This window comes from Dermacentor variabilis, unplaced genomic scaffold, assembly GCF_050947875.1.
Source record: "Dermacentor variabilis isolate Ectoservices unplaced genomic scaffold, ASM5094787v1 scaffold_12, whole genome shotgun sequence".
Lineage (NCBI taxonomy): Eukaryota > Metazoa > Arthropoda > Arachnida > Ixodida > Ixodidae > Dermacentor > Dermacentor variabilis.
Window position 1 is genome coordinate 1395629 of NW_027460280.1, and position 16885 is coordinate 1412513.

The 16885-nt window shown below is 44.5% G+C and overlaps 2 protein-coding genes across 20 annotated transcripts in view; one reads left to right on the forward strand and one right to left on the reverse strand.

The window, feature by feature from the left end:
• Positions 1-16885, forward strand: part of LOC142566355 (peptide transporter family 1-like) — a 732761-nt gene that overhangs the window by 98695 nt on the left and 617181 nt on the right. The window lies entirely within an intron of this gene.
• Positions 12835-16885, reverse strand: part of LOC142566357 (uncharacterized) — a 123681-nt gene continuing 119630 nt past the window's right edge. For both annotated transcript variants that reach the window (XR_012825038.1, XM_075677299.1), the window contains exon 3: positions 12835-13779. Coding sequence is in view for 1 of the 2 variants with exons in the window: in XM_075677299.1 (XP_075533414.1) it covers positions 13668-13779 (112 nt within the window). In the remaining variant the exon portion in view is untranslated. The remainder of the gene's footprint in view (positions 13780-16885) is intronic.

Here is a 16885-nt window from a genome sequence, read left to right on the forward strand (position 1 = left end):
AGCCTGCTCATGTCAACATATTTCCTGTTTAACAGTGGCGCTGGAATAATCAAGTCTGCACTGGAATGAGGTTTCCTCTTTCGGAATAATTAAGGTGACCTGAGCAGCATAAAAACAATAGAGATTGGTGTGCTTTTCATAATGGGGCCGTTGGGCGGCGCACCTAACGTCGGCATACAACGCTCAGAATACATTAGTCACGCTACGGACGTGAACCACGTTCCCGGAAATGATTGTCGGGCCCTTTTTATGACAAAATTTGGCTCTCCACTCCTGCACGCAGGGGCCGCTTGTGTTGAGCGGTCTCGAAAGAGTTTACTGCGATAGGAGTGTTGCAGTTGTACTTTTGTTTTTTATTTGTGTGTATTTTTGATGGCTGCGAGAAGCAGTAAAATCAAGGTATACAACGTAGAAGCTGGGAGCCACACGTGGGCATTACCCGTGCTCCCACTCACTGTGACGAACTGTGGTCATGATTGAGTATTGGTGACTAAAGGGCGGGAGTGTTTTAGCGGGAGCGAGTATTACGTGCAAGTGGGCTTGAGATAGCATGAATGCAGTAACGTGTATGAGTGGACGTCAGTTGATGTTGCTATGATTGAGGGTGAGTGCATATGCCGCTGAGAGTGAGTTTACGCGCATGGGTTCCTGTCGCTTAGAGTAGGAGCGCGAGCATGAGTTGGCGAAAGTATGAGTGTGAGTGGTTGACGGTGAATAGGCGCGATTATGAACGTGATGTGTGTGGCTGTTAATGGGAGTGCCCGCGTGTATGAACGTGGGCTTCAGTCCAAGTGAGGGATTATTAGGAAGATTGCCCATGAGCGCGAGCCAGTGGCTGTGTGGGCACGAGTTTATTCAAGTTAGGCGCTGAAGGAACCCATAGAGGAAAAAACGAACGATGATCGGTCGGCTTTTCTCGTACAGTATCACGTATGTGCCTCCTTCGGAAGATTCCCTGCCCTTGGCTTACATAATAATGATCAATTTTGTCTTAGATTATGCTATGTAATGATGCTTGTACAACAGCCAAACATCTGCAGTGGGGGAGGGCTTGGTAATCCAGAAACGACGCTAATGTAAGTGGGTCGCAACGCATCCGCGTCCTGGCTTGCACACAGCGTCTGTTCGGGCCTGGTTATCGGGGGAGCAATATTTTACTGGTCTAGTTTAGTGAACTGTTATTGAGCCAGAAAGGCGGCGAAATACCCTCACGTATACTTCGGCCAACAAGCTTGCATTTCTCAAGTTATCAATGCCTGCGAGCTCCACGTCTGAAAGAAGCTTCGCGCAATAGCCGCTTACGTTGAGTCTCACTGTTCTCTAGTTTAGGTGTTTAGAAAGAAAAGCACGATTACAATAAATACAAAGCGCCTAAAACTAGCATGGAAGTAGACAAGCAGTGTAGTAAAAAAATATTTGCGCACCTAAACAGCATGCGGCTGAACAGTAGGAGGCAGCGCAGTAAAAAAAAAAAAGAGTCGCGGTTTCGCCCGAAAGGTTGCAATAATAAATTAGTACACAGCTATGCGAAGTAATGATAGTAGTTTTATCGACCGTATAACCTCGTAAACATTCGCTTACTAACGAAATTTGCAAGCATGGTGCCGTGCGCACAGACAAACACATCTCACTCGATGGGAGCGGGCACTTGCTGCATGAACGCTGGCGTCAGTAAAAGCGGCAGTGAGCCAACATTGCTTTCGTGACTCATCGCACTCGATTAGCGCGGACATTCGCTGTCACAACACTGGTGTTAGGAAGAACGGTGGCAACAGCGAGCGAATTCGCGCTGCCTTCGACGCGAATCGGTGAGAACACAGCGCACGCATCAGCCCTCGCGGGCTTTGCGCACACCGCTCTCGAAACTGGTCAGCCTCGCGCCCGCGTGGTCGAGCCGACATCCTCACCCTCGCCGGTTTTCACTACCACGTACAGCATACGGAGTTATCGCACTTGGACTTTATACGGAACACCAAAGCGACGACGGCGGAAATGCGCCTGGAATGTCCAAATAATTGCTATCGTAATAAATATTAGAGCGCTGATGACCGCAGTCGGCCGTTACACGTATTAGCGTTCAAACTGCATGCCTAGAATTGAAAGTGCAAGTTCGGTTCAGTTGCCTCTTCCAGCTGCTTGGTGTGCGAAGTCAATTGGGCTGCTCGACTCAAAATGAGTGAGTGTCTTCTCCTCAACTTTGTTTTTATTTCTCTATGTGAAAATCTTAGAGCGGTGAATCAGGAAACCTCGAGAAGCCGTTCTATGAGGCACGAGGCTGACTGAATGAGGCTAATGGGAGAGTTTCGATACATCGAAGCCTTCACGAAGCATTGTTATAACGTTAGTTGCACTGTGGAGACAGCGTGCTTACTAGTGCTTATAAGCACTAGTAAACACGAGTTGCGAGGCACAGTAGGCTCTGGATAGCCCGGCTAAGCTTGAATATTTAACAGCACATACCCAAGCTTGCTTCCCGAAGGCTCGACAGACGCTTAGACTGTTACACAGACACGCATGGGACAATTTACTAGCGATTATATTGACTTTCAGCATTGCCATTTGGTCGGCGTGTTGGTAAACTGAAAGCATATTTAGCGCCAGCAAACATGGACGGAAGGGAGACGACACCACAATAGTGCATTGTAGTGTCGTCTCCCTTCTATCCTTGTTTGCTGGCGCTAAATATGCTTTCAGATTATATTGAGGAGGAGACACATGTCTGAGGAGCCCCCGCGCGCCGCGTCAGCTGCTGTGATTGATGATGATGATGACCATTTAGTGGTATTTCCTCTGGAACGGGGCGGGGGCAAATAGTCAACTAGCCTGCTCGATTTGATCAGGCATGCTATACATTTTTATTTATTTTTTTATTTTTATTTGAAGCTCAAGGCGAGAACACAGGCTTCGCATTACGCGTAATGCGAAGACGTGGGATCGTTCCACCTGCAGCAAGTTTTTTTCATCCACTTTCATTTCCATTAATTTATCAATATTTATTTAGTAAGTACAAGTAATTTGCCCTGTCTTGCCCGTGGTGTCAATGTTTGTTGGCTCCTTATGATATGCATAATAAAAATCGGGCCCCTCGATTGATCCTCTTTCTTGAAGTGTTTCGTAAGTAACTTTAAGGAAGAAGGTGCCAGGCGCAGGTTAAGGCGAAGGTGCCCAATTGTTCGATTAGATGAATTTATTATGTGGTTAATGTGGTAAGACCATGATAAATCACTAGTGATGTAAATGCCAAGGTATTTCGCGGAGCTAGTGGAAATAATGGTGGCATCTTTGATTTTACAAGTAGGTAGAGTATAATTTAGGCGGCGGCAAAAAGAAATGAGTACCGTCTTTGCAGTATTCAGGGGCATTAGCCAAGTAGCGCACCATTTCTGTATGTTATTCATGTCATTTTGGAGGACAGAAGAATCGTGGGTGTTAGTTATAGGGCGGTAGATTACGCACTCATCAGCGAAAAGGCGGATAGTTGATAAAATTACTATGGAAGGCAGGTCGTTAATGTGTATTAGAAAGGGCAAAGGGCCAAGAACTGTGCCTTGGGGTACTCCTGAAAGAACATGTAAGAAGACGAGAACCCATTAGCGGAAACAAATTGCATGCGGTCGGTTAAGAAGTTTCGAATCCAGTTAAGGACATGCAGATGAAGTTTTAAAAGAGTCGGTTTGAGCAACAGGCGGCAGTGGGGTATTTTGTCGAATGACGTCTCGTAGTCTAGGAAGAGCTAGTGCGTCGGTTGGGATATTGCGGTCAAGATTGTAATAAATGTCATGCAGGAACAAAGCTAATTGGGTCTCACACGAGGAGCTTTTCGAGAATCCGTGATGGTTGGGATGAAAGTAGTTGACGGGTGCTAGAAATGCCGCGACATTGGAGTAAACGACATGTTCCATGATCTTAGAGCATACGATAGTTAGCGTAGTGGTTCGGTAGTTACTTGGGGATGATTGGTCACCTTTCTTGAAAACTGGGATGACCTTCCGAATTCGCCAGTCATTTGGAATGGAACCAGTATTGCTGAAGAAAGATGGAAAGAATAAGGCTGCAAACATGTTTAGTATTTTTTTTTAACTTTGGAAATAATTCCATCGATACTGCAGGAAGATGAACACTTTAGTGAATCTATTATATTGACAATACCGTGCGGGTTGAAGGTGATGGTGTCCATTGGTGGACGGGGCAATGGTGGGAGATCGGGAACATCGTGAGTTGTTTCGTTAGTAAAAACTGAACAGAATGCATGATTCAGTGCATGAGGTATGTAAGATACGTCTACCGGCGAGCCAGTGCTGTCACAAAGTGAAACAGTAGTGTTTAAATGAGGGATAATAGTTTTCCAGAAGCGTTTTGGGTTGGTTTGTAATATTTCAGGGAGGGTAGTGTGCAGAACTGGCGTTTAGCTTGTCATAGCGGAGTATTGTTTGGCATTGGTGTGATATTTCTGCCACATGCATTCAGTGTTAGACAGCTTGGCGCAACGAAAACGGCGCTTTTTCTTGTTCTTTGAAAGTTTCAGTGTGATATTAAACCACGTAGAACGCGTTCGCTCTATTATTTTGATGGTAGGGCTGTAAGGTCTTATTAAGCGCACCAACTCGGATTTGAAGACAGGCCAGTTTGACTCAGTAGAACGTAGGTTGTAGGTAGAGGCGAAAGTGTTATAGAACACGAAGAGATCGCGATTCATGTTAGTGTAGTCTCCTTTTTCGTATAGCGTTAGTACTTGTTTGGACTTTGGGTTTTCGGTAATATTGGTAGAGAAAGTGGTGTGGACCACAACTAGGTCACTGAGTCCCGTAATGTACGAAGGAGCGCCGAATTTTTCAGGGTGGGTAGTCAAAATAAGATCAAGAATATTAGCTGAATGGTCAGTCGTGCGGGTGGGCTCAGAGATAATTTCAGTCAGGCCAAAGGTTAGACAAGTGTTCAAGAAGCATAATTTTTTGTTAGGGTGTTGGCCACATCACGCCAATCTATACACGGAAAGTTGAAGTTGCCGAAAAGCAAAATTGGCTTGCTGTGGTAAGATGAGATTGGTAAATCGAGCGTGTCGTGAAATAGAGTTATGAAGGAACTGTCCAAATCAGGCGGTCGGTAGCATATACTGATAAGAACGCTAATGTACGAAGCTTGGCAGCACACCCAAATAATTTCCAACGAGGTTTCTACGTTCACAACCGAACAATTAAAAAAAAGAGAAAACGCTGGGCAGCGATGAGGACACCAACGCCACGGCAGCCGTCAGGTCTGTCTTTCCGGAATATATGAAATCAGTTCAGGCATAATTTCGGAATCTAAGATCGATGAGTTTATCCACGTTTTGGATGGCATGACTGGATGGTGAACTGATAAGACTACACAGGGAATCGCGTTTGGGCATTGTACTGCGAATGTTAGTGTAAAGTGATAGGCGATCGTGTCTGGGCTCTACATTGCTGATGGGGTGGGTTGGTAGCTGCTGTGATTTGCGCTCAAGTACTTTCTCAGCTGCGTGATCAAAGATGTAAATTTTGCCACCAGAAACTAGTGTATCGTCACGGCGCTTTTAAGGCATGTGGACAGCTTTCGCGAATTCAAGAAGGTGTTTACGGGCGAGTCGGAAGTTAGGGGAGAAGTCTTTACTCAGTGCGTAAACGGTTGATTTAAACTTGTAAGCCGATGATGAAACGCGTTCTTTGTCCTTGAAATTCAGAAATATAAATATTATTGGGCGAGTCTTTATTTCTTTGAAAACGCCCAGACGATGCGCTCTTTCAATATTTTTGCTTTAAAGAGTTATATTTAACTTCTCTTGACACTGGTCAATGATGAATTTCTCAGGCTCACTCCAGCTTTTGTTTTTTGCACCTCTGAGGCCATAGATTACCAAATTGCTTCGGCGAGACATGTTCTAAAGGTCGTCAATGCGGACTTTCAAAGTGAATACCTGAGCAGAGCACTTAGCGGCAGTGCTTTCTATTCGGTCCATCTGAGACTTTGTGTGAGAAATAGGCTGGAAATCAGCCTCAATCTTCGCAAGCCTAGTGTTTAGGTCCGTGAATGCCTTATTATGGTCGGCAAGGGTTGACCTAATAGACCCTAATTGTTCAAGTATTGCTCACTGCCGAATTGTAAGGCTGTAAGAGCGGCAAGTATATTACTGGAGTTGTCAACAGCAGAGGGAGGGACAGGCCCGGGATTCGTTTTCACGTCCCCGACCAGCAATAGCAATTTAGGCGACATGTAAGAGCACTCGTGAAAAATAGCCATGGAGCGCCGTGGGCCCGGTAGCACAAATAGACAGCTGTTACTGGAGCGATTGTCGTAAATGCTATGATTGTTCATTACCTGCGTGACAGAGAACCGAAGGCAGTTAGGGCGATCCATTCCTGTAGTACCGCCGAGCCCACTAAGCGCTGGGATGGTTTGGTCGGGCTTTATATAGTCGAATCCAGGGGAGGGTGTGGCGATTGTCCCAGATGGCGATGATGTCTACCACGGGCAATGAATATACTGTGGCGGAAGCAGGCTATCCACGGCCGTCGAAGCGTTGCATTGCAGCGGATGGTCCGCGTCGGTTGGAGCATGTGTAGGGGTAATCACCTGCAACGGGTTCGCTGCCAATCAAGTGCACGCAGAGAACTACGAGTAGCCGGGGCCAGGAAAGTGTGGTGAACTGCGTGACGAAGAAGCAAAGGCAGTGAGGGCGACCCTTTCCTGTAGTACCGTCGAGTCCACTAAGCGCTGCGATGGTCTGGTCAGGCTTTGTTTTTCATCCAAGCATGTTTGTATAGATATAGTCTCATTTTCCCCCCTCAAACGTCTGTGTCTACTTTGTACCGCTACCTATGCCGGTACATCATCCAATCGTATCAATTTCTTCCGTGTTCCCAGCAATAATGTAAACGTCTCTTACTCATCTCGACTGCTGACCGGTTGATGCTTCCGTCCACGTTAAATCATAGTGCTTCTGGAAGGTTTGCGTTGCATACTGGTCTCGTTGGGTGCATCCTTTCGCATTCCATTAGGATGCGCTCAGTTGTCGCCGGATTTTTTCTTCAGCATACACATGTCTGGTCTAATTGCGATTATTTGCTGCCGTATTTTTATGTCCTTAGGCAGCAAGCTCGAGCCACAAATAACAAGGCCATTCCCTTAATGTTATCGCGCAAATTTTCCTTTCTAATTTCTTTTTCCTCATTCTTGTAAATCTTCATCCTCTCTTTAGTTTCGATCGTTTGCATCCAATTCGCTGTTTGGTTTTCTCTCACTTTCTTTCTGATTCCACCTGGTTGTCCCGCTACAATTTCAATTATCCTGTAGTTCGTTGTCAACTTTTTTGACCTCTTCATCCATTCCGTGTCCACGCTCTTTAGGTACAGATATTGTGAACTTTAGCCACCCATTTTTTTATCCATGTTCCCGAGTCTTTCTTCAAGACTAATTTTGCTCTTCCTTTCTCTGCCCAACTCATGTCCCCTTGCACTGCCTCATTCGTGTTTTTACCCTGGGCTGCCAAACCCAACTGGCCCACCGATGTAAGGTTAACTTCCAACCCCGACAATATATTCGACTTACAGCACAAAATGGCATTTGCGAACGCTACCTCTGGCACCATGACTCCATTCCAGATCCCATGTACCACTTTGTATTTATTGTGGCCCCAAAGTAACCTATGTTTCATTATTGCTGCATTCCGCTTCCATATTATTTTGACATTTTCTTGGTGGGTGCTTGAGTAAGTCTTTCCTTCGTTTATGTATATGCTGGGGTATTTATATTGCTAGACCATGGGTGTGATCTCTTCATTAAAGATCATAATTTCCGATTTCACTGTGTATAGATTTGAGGTCCAAATTTGTCGTTGTGTTGCCACACATATTGGCCAGTGTCTGAAAATATTGCATTGTCCGCCAGTAGCACTATGTCGTCTGCATACATTATTGCGGGAACGTTCTCTTGCACCATTTGTCCATTATGCGTGTATGATGAATCAAATCCTAATTGGCTGTTTTCCACTTGTCTTTCTATGGCCTTAACATGAAGCGTGAACAGTGGACACAGAGGGCATCCTTGCTTCAGTCCTTGGTGAATTTTCACCACTTCATTATAATTTTGCCCTTCGCATACAATTTTTACTCATATATCTCCCTGCGCAGCTCCACGAAATCGTTATCTATGCCTTCATGCTTGAGATTATCCCATAACAACTCCCTGTATACGTTGTCGTAGGCTCCCTCAATATCTAGAAATGCTATCCATAAAGGTCTACTCTGAGCTGCCGATAGCTCTATGCACTGAGAACAAAAAATATTACCTTCTAAACGTCTGCCTTCCCCCAGTGCATCATTTGTTTCCGGCCGTTTCATACAGTTCTAATTTTATGACGTGCGCTGCCATTCTATTAGCACCGACGTTACTATAACTGGCCTGTACGAGCTCGTCCTATCCTCGTGAAATTTGCTTTGTAGATAAAGTTACTCTTGCTTTCACGCCATCTAACTGGAATTTTCGTTGCTTTAATCACTTGTTCGACGGCATTAGCTAGCGGAGCCTTGCTCTTTTGATCGAGGTTCTTGATTAGCTGTGTTGGGATTTCATCGGATATTGCGGCGGTATTATTAGGGACGTTTTCTTTTGCTTTTTTTCCAGTAACAGTTTCCTATGGTAAATTTTGATCTCTCAGGCGTCTATCTTGATGCTGGATCTGTTTGGGTTTGAGCAAAGGTTTATTTTATATCGAAGCCACCCTAACCGCGTCTTTGATGAACTACAGCGCATGCCTTCTGCGAAGATGTTACCGCCTTCATCCATTATAGCCCTCTGCAAATTTTTAGTGCAAGTTCCGAGTGCTCTTAGAAGGTTCGAGATCCTTTTTGGTTCGCCTTTGTCTCTTTTGCGAATGTTATGCACCCAACGTTCACTTGTGCATTTAACTTTCCCTTGCACTAGCTTACTCGTCACCCTTTTCTTTTCTCTTGTTCGTTTGATCTAAGGAGCATCTGTTCTTCATGTAAGCCCAAATTCCTGGCTTCTCGGCGATCCATAGACGCCTGCTTACGCTCTTCTATAGCTTGCTTTATTTCCTTGCTCCACCACTTGCGTGATTTCCACTTTGCAATCGGACAGTTCTGTCTTTTGTTTATCTGATCTGCTTCGACATAATGTCTATCCGTTACTTATGTACCAAGACAGTTGTAGAAAACACCTCCATTTTCTTCTCTACGGGATTTGTAATCTCTGTTATTTTCGTTTTTTTATTTTTAGAAATTCTGATGCTATTGGTTCGTGTTTTGCGTTTGTAACTCTCCCACATTTCAAAGTTAAATGTTTATGATTGCTACCCAGGCTGTCTTTCCGTGTTCATCTATCATCATTTGGCCTAGTCGTTCGTAGACTGTTTCCGAAACTGAGGCGTAATCGATGAATGACTGTGTATTTCCGCATTGCCACGTTACCTATCCGTGACACTTAGTCTCCCTGTTAGCTGCTGTAAGGTCCTGTTCATTGCACAGATCCAACAATAACGAAACGTCGTCATCAGTATGTCCTTCTAAATCATCCATTTGCGCGTTCATTTATCCGACTAATATCACCGGACCCGATTACTTGAACTCATTAATGTCGCTTTTCATGCAATCAATCAATTCCTTATTTTTTATCTCTGCTATCACTGCCTGTCCACAGGTAAACTACTCTGAGCTACGTCTTTTTGTTTTGCCATGTGCTGCTAATCCATAAAAGCTCCTTACCCTTCTACCCTTTGCCACGTCAGACCTCGCCTAACTAGCACGCCTCCGCCTTTCCTCGACCCAATCATTCTGTTGCACCCTTCCCATACAAAATTGTCAATAACAGGCGGCTGCTCCAAATCTCGTAGATGCGTTTCGGCCAAGCCGTACACATTAATTGCTTCGTCATTCGCCTACATTTGAATTTACACTCATTTTTCCGGCTTGCGACCACCCTGCATTTTTATGTAACAAATTGTACCTTTTATATACTTATTCTTTGTGAGTATTTTCCTAACTCCTTGTGAACCAAAAACGGCCCTTTGATGGTGTGACGCTACATTCAATACTTTATCTTGCTTCCTGATTGTGTCGGGCCCGCCTAAAGAAGGTGCAGCCTGCGCCTCGAATTGACGTCCAACCGGTGCTGCTACATCCCTTATAAAAAAGACTATGGCAATGTTGTTGGCCCATTACTGATGAATTGTTGACTCAATAGCCTTTCAACAATACCTCAAGAATTATTAAAAGCACACATCAATAATTGAACAATAATGTTGTTGGGTAGTTCACAACAATAAAGTCATTGACTAAATGATGTTGCCATATAGTTGATTAGTATTATTATTTAGCCAATTTTGAGTGTTCACACACACAAACAATAAAGTCGTTTACTAAATGCTGTTAACTTATTGTTGAATAACATTGAGACTTACTGAGCAATATTGAGTTTCAAAATATATGTGAAAAACACGCACATGTGTATGTGTGCCTCTTTTTCACATATATATTTTTTATTGATCACTTAATCAGCATTGTATATATACAGGGTGTTTCATGTTCCTTGAAGCATAGACGTATCTACAGAGTGGGCAGGAGGGGGACAGTGCCCCCTGCCCACCAGTAGATGCGCCTACAGTTGAAGTTACGTGACTTGGCCCCTCCCCCATTTCTGAGAGTGGGGGAGGGGATATGCAGGGTGTTTCACGTAACTTTATCCCACAGAGGCATCTACTGGATGGACAGGGGGCACCCAACCAGTAAAGTGAAGGGTGCACTATATGTCTTCATGAAAGAGGCATCTGTGGCTTCTGCAAAGTTTTATTTGAAAAGTTGCTGCACTTCTTGAAACACTCTCTCAGTCGCACACATTTTTTTCTTATGCCGGGTGTCCCGGCTAACTTTAGCCTGAGTTTAAAGATATGCGAATGCCACGTAGCTAGATAGAACCAAAGTAACGTTGTTTGCCGTCGCTTGGTGATGCTCAAATTGTTTTTTTTTAATTCCGCCTGATTGGGTAATTAATCTCAATTAATTATTCGACTTCCCAAATATTATAATTAGCTGAAAAATGTCAATCAGAAAATCGTTGAGCGACATGAAAAACTCCCGATACAGCTTTCTGTTGACTAGGGTAGTTGCTTGGGCTAGCTGGTAATTCATGACAAAAAAAAAATGGCGTACAGCGCGAAGGACTACGAGAGAAGACATACACTGCGCTGTGTACATCGTCTCTCGCAGTCCTTCGCGCTGTACGCCATTTTTTATCATGAGCTTTCTGTTTCTCGATACGGGCTACATAAAAGTGTTTTCCGAGCGTGAAAGTAGCTCGGAAATGCATGCAAAATTGCCGCGTCACTGGCCGATCGAGGCACTTTAAAAAAATTACGGGGTTTTGCGTGCCAAAACCACTTTCTGATTATGAGGCACGCCGTAGGACTCCGGAAATTCCAACCACCTGGGGTTCTTTAACGTGCACCTAAGTCTAAGTACACGGGTGTTTTCGCATTTGGCCCCTATCGAAATGCGACCGCCATGGTCGGGATTCGATCCCGTGACTTCGTGCTTAGCAGCCCAACAGCACAGCCACCAAGCAACCACGGCGGGTGATCGAGGCACTTTATGCGTATTTGCGGGCTTCTTTCACGCTCGGAAAAACACTTTTCTGTTGCACGTATCGAGCAACAGAAAGTTGTGTGGGGAGTTTTTGATGTCGCTCTACAATTTTATCATTGAAATGTTAAGTTACGTAAAACACCCTGTGTGTGCGCGCGCGCACGCACGCACACACACACACACACACACACACACACACACACACACACACACACATGTTTTCAATTCAATTTCTTTATTCACCTTGACACAGTCATTGTGTTGCACGCTTCCCATACAAAATTGTCAATAACAGGCAGTTGCTCCAATGGCGGTCAAGGCGTACGCGCTAATCGCTGAAGTCATATAAATGTACATCTATGACTTCAGGATAGAGGCATGTTTGGCTGCCGCAATGTTTTATTTTAAAAGTTGATGCACTTCTTGAAAAAGAACTTTCTCTTTCACACACATTCTTACTTTTACAGGGTGTTTCAGCTAACTTTAGCGAGAGCTTAAAAATATGCCTATGCCCTCTAAGACGACGCGACGAAATGCATGTTGCTCACTTTTGTATGTAGTGTGTCATGCTATATTTGTATTTTTTTCTTAATTGGATAATTAGTTAACATTATTTAACCAACTTCTGAAGCAACAAAGTTAGGCAGAAAATTCCAATTAGAAAGTTGTTGAGCACTAGCGTCCGATTAGGAAATTTCTAACTTTCTATGTATTAATTGTTAGTGTTCTTGAGCTTACTGCGGATGCCCGTGAAATCCAAAAAATACTACGTGACATACCCACTTGCACGCCCTGATTGCAGCGCTCCCAACTATCCGCGTACAAACAAATATGGCATCTAGCAGGGCGTGCTGCCACTTAAAAGGCGACAGGGTGGTGACGCAGGTGTTGGCTGTGCTATTTACGCCAGCGATGTGCTTCCCTCGCGGTGGTTCATGATAGCGATAAGCAGACGGGTGTCCACACCAGTTAATTGCTATGTTCGTTTGTGCGCGGAATGCTTGGTAGCAGTGCCATCACGACTCGCAGGCGGGCATGTCACGTGGTGTTTTTTTTTGTATTTCGCGAGCAATCAAATTAAGCTGATAAGCACTAATACTTAACAGGTATAAATACAGAAACTCTTTATTTGGACGTTTTGTAAACCGCTCTGCAACTTTCTAATTGGAATTTTTTCCTAGCTTCGTTGCTTGAGACATTGGATAATTAATCTTGACTAATTATTTAATTAGGCAAAATACAAACATAGCGCGACACATACATACAAAAGTGAGCAACATGCATTTGGTCCCGTCGTCTTAGAGGGCATCGGCATATTTTTAAGCTCTGCCTAAAGTTAGCGGGAACACCCTGAGTGGCCAGTGCCCTGGCTGTGTGTTAGAAAACGGCATCTCCTCCGTATTAAATACGGGCAAGATGGCGGAGAAAGAAAACCACACCTTGATTATGAGCCGTAGGCGATGATTATGAGCCGTAGTAAAGGACTCCAGATTTATTTTTACCACCTGGGATTCTTTAACCTGCACCGAACGCACAGTACACGGGCGTTTTGCATTTCACCCCCATCGAAATACAGCCGCCGCGGCCGGCATTAGATCCCGCGCACTAGGGTTAGTAGTGCAACACCTCAGCCACTACGCCACCACGGCGGGTGCGGCGGGGAAAGTAGCGGACATCGTTTTTAAAGAGTGCGTTTCGCTTAGATGTCACCCCTTGGCACAAAATGGAATGAAACGAAATATTTGCCCGATATCTACGACCATGGTGATCATATTCTACATGGAGGCTAAAGTCTTTTATGGGACATAGACGGGGTGCTGGCCAATGTGCTGGGAATCTGCTTGGCCACCAAGCACAATCTGCGCTACTATATTTTTCCTGTGGCAAATCGTATAGCGCAGAAGCACACGCACAAATGTTTAAAGAATGGGACGACAGACCGTCTGCGGTTTGCCATGATGTCGAGCTAACAAACACAAACAGCGACATTTCTGTACTTTTCTGTTCAATAGTTCAGTGCGCGTGGTTGCGGCACGCATTAGTTTTTGTTTTTTAAATCCAAACGATGAAAACTGTGCGCGCACACAGGGCGCGGCGTTTGCGATGTTTCAATTTGGCGCCATCTCCCGCGCACTCCATTGGATCCCGCCGGTGCATTCCGTCACTGCGATAAAGAAAGTAGTTCATTAAAAAAAAAAAGAAACAATCAGAAAACTTTTATACGCTTGCCATTCGCAGAAATTGTTAATTATATTAGAAAACTTGTTATTAAATATTGCAATTCATGGTGTATAAGCGTGTATTTGTATGCGTGTACTTGTATGATTGCGCGTTTGCGCTGTTGGCGTTTATGCGTATTCCGGTAGTTTGTGCACGCGATGTGCTTGAGAGCTTCCTGCGTTTTCTGCGTTGCTTTGTGTGCGTCGCTATGACTTCTTTGGAATATTCCTGCGTGTTGCTCGCTTTATATGGGCTTGTTGCCTCGAAGATCGCCATGATCGCCTCCGACTCAGCGACATCGAAGGTGAGTGAGTGTTTCGAATTCCCCTTGTTCGTCCATTGCGACGCGGTGTACGGAAGCGCGGAAATGAGTTCAGCGCCTGTGCGTGTTTTCCGCGCGCCTCTTTTCTCGTTTTCGTTCTTAGCGTTATCCTTCCGTTGCGATAATTGGTTGTACAGCACTAGATTTGTGGTATTGAACATGGACTTTTGTCCTGGTTTAACTTCACAGTCCGCTTGCGGTGACTTAAGGCAGCTAGCTATGTGGTGACAGCTAAAACAGGGCATGTTGTACGGCCGCGATTTCTAGTATGGTGTGCGAGCACCGATTAAGTTAGCCTTATTCATTAGCGTCAAACAATGAGACGTGATGCCATCCGAACTCTACTGTAATCGAAGACATTTCGTTTGCGCCACGCCGTGTAGTACATGACGCGTGAGCTGGCTCGTAGCAACGCCGTGGGATCGGCGTAAATGTATCCTGTTGCGCTGTTCCTTTCAGGATCGAGTGACTCCGTGGTGCTTCAAGGCCACTATCTGACACGCTGTGCGGCCGACGTTCGCGCGATCAGAAAACACAGAGGAGGCTATGGCCTGATAATAATAAAGAATTTCGAGGGTGTACATGCGATTCTATGTGATAGGTTAGATAAAGAAGGGGCGTTGCCACTCAGTGCTGCGAAATCATCCAGTTATGCGCGTTGCCAACCGCGTGTGTTTTGTTTTCGACCAGTTAGCGCGCAGTCAACTTTCTTTTTTTCATCTTCTCCGTTCGACGCCGTCGAGTGCTTCGCGCAAACGGCTTCCCGTAGGCGCTCTTTGCATTCACGGAAAAAGCGGATCCCATGGCACTCTGGGTCCTACTTTACTGGGATAGAACATTCAAAATGATGCAATAGCGTGAAATTTCAGCTTTTCGCACTTCAGTAACTGATTGATTTGACAATGTTTTAAGATAAGTAAAGGAAAATGATGCCTGGGCATATCTGCCGTGTCGTCGCACTGTGTTTCCAGGCGGCATGTATACGTTATCGGCAACATAAACGTCAACAATTAGCAAAGTTTCTTGTGACCATAGAAGTAGTTAGTTATGCCAAAAAGCAATTTTTGCTTTGAATTCGAGCACTATAAAGAGAACAGATTGAAAGGGGAGCGCATCCTTGTGAACTAAATGACGCTTTGCCACAAGCTGGGAACAAAGCGTTATCGTGCAGCAGTCCTGTAAAATACTTTCGTTTAGAGTAAGCAAAACTTGAGTAGCTCAGGTAGACGGGGAGCGAGAAAATGCAACACTGTGGTTTTATATGAAGGAGTTGCCGTTAAGGTGTGGCCATAACAGTTAAGTAGATGAGGAGAAATATTTTTTTTTATATAAGGAGAGGAATTACAAATAAATTATTTGACCAGCTCACGCTGCCATTGGCAAGAGCAGCCACACTTTAGTGTTTTCAATCAGTCATTCATATACGTCCATTTATGTCAGCCTAATGGTCCATGTAGCTATTTTGATTGTTGCTTTTGGTGCATCGTGGCTTCACGTCTTAATACTGACATATTTTTTAAGATTCAAGATGACCTGGAAGACATCTCAGGCAGAACGCGAAAGGCGAATTCTATGGCTATTCATTCTCTAGCGTCACCATGACAAAATGCAGTGAAAATGTATTGCAGGGAGCAGAACAAACATTGCTGATGCAACTGCAAGCATTTCCTCCAGTGATGAATTGGTGCACAGTGCCTTCAGTAGCAGACATGGTGCCTTTAAGCACTCAGCTGAAAGACTTTGCAACTACACCGGGACTAAGAGTGAATTCCAGTGTCACTTGTGAACGTATTAAACGTAGAATGTGTCTGTTTCAGGGTATATGCCTGATATAAGAGGGACGTTCAGAAACTTGGTGTGCACATTAGTGGTCTACATGAGTGCATGTCTTTCTAGTTTTACCAGAATAAATGTATTATGAGCTATGTCATACAGCAGTGCACTGCTAGGGGCATCAAACCAAAACATCAGCAATCATTGAGAAAGTCGGTTGAGAAACGAGCAGTGATCCGGGCTTTCTGCATTTAAACGGCCAAATTCCAAAAAAAAAAGATTGATGCCGATCTGGACGATGTGCAGTGCCGGTCGCCACATACTCTAGCTAGTGCTCCATGAGTCTCCTTGGCATTGTGTCTCTTTAAGATGCAGAAATCACATCACTGCTCATATAGCAATTGAAAATTGGGAGGTTGAGGGGTGGTGGCAGGACTCCCCTCAGGAGCAGCCAGTGCATGCCCTCTGCTATACTGACAATCCTACCTTAATAAGAACCAGTGATGCATGTTAACCTATTACGCAGCCAAGTGCATTTCTTGTTTTGTTCTAAGGGGACAATAGTGACCCGCTAAATCAATTTAAAGAAAGCATCGTTTTAAATATCTACTTCTGTTAATTTATTGGTAGTTGTTTGATTAGTAGATAAAATAAAGCTCGAAGTTCAATTTTCTGAGTATCGCCCCAAAGTCTGTTTGCTGACACCTCATTGTGACATCATGAATTTCAAGTATGTTTACAAACTTGCGTCATTTTAGTTCAGTAAAAGTCCCTAACGCTTCTTAATTTGGGTTTTTGGCTTTTTCGGACTACAATGAAGAATACTTTTATTTGTAAAAATATAGCTATACCTGAGCAGACACCATCAAAATCCATGACGTCGCAGCAAGCTGGTGTGGCAACTTCAAAGCAGCACTGCCACCTATCTTTCCTCTTGCTCCTTTTACAGTTTACT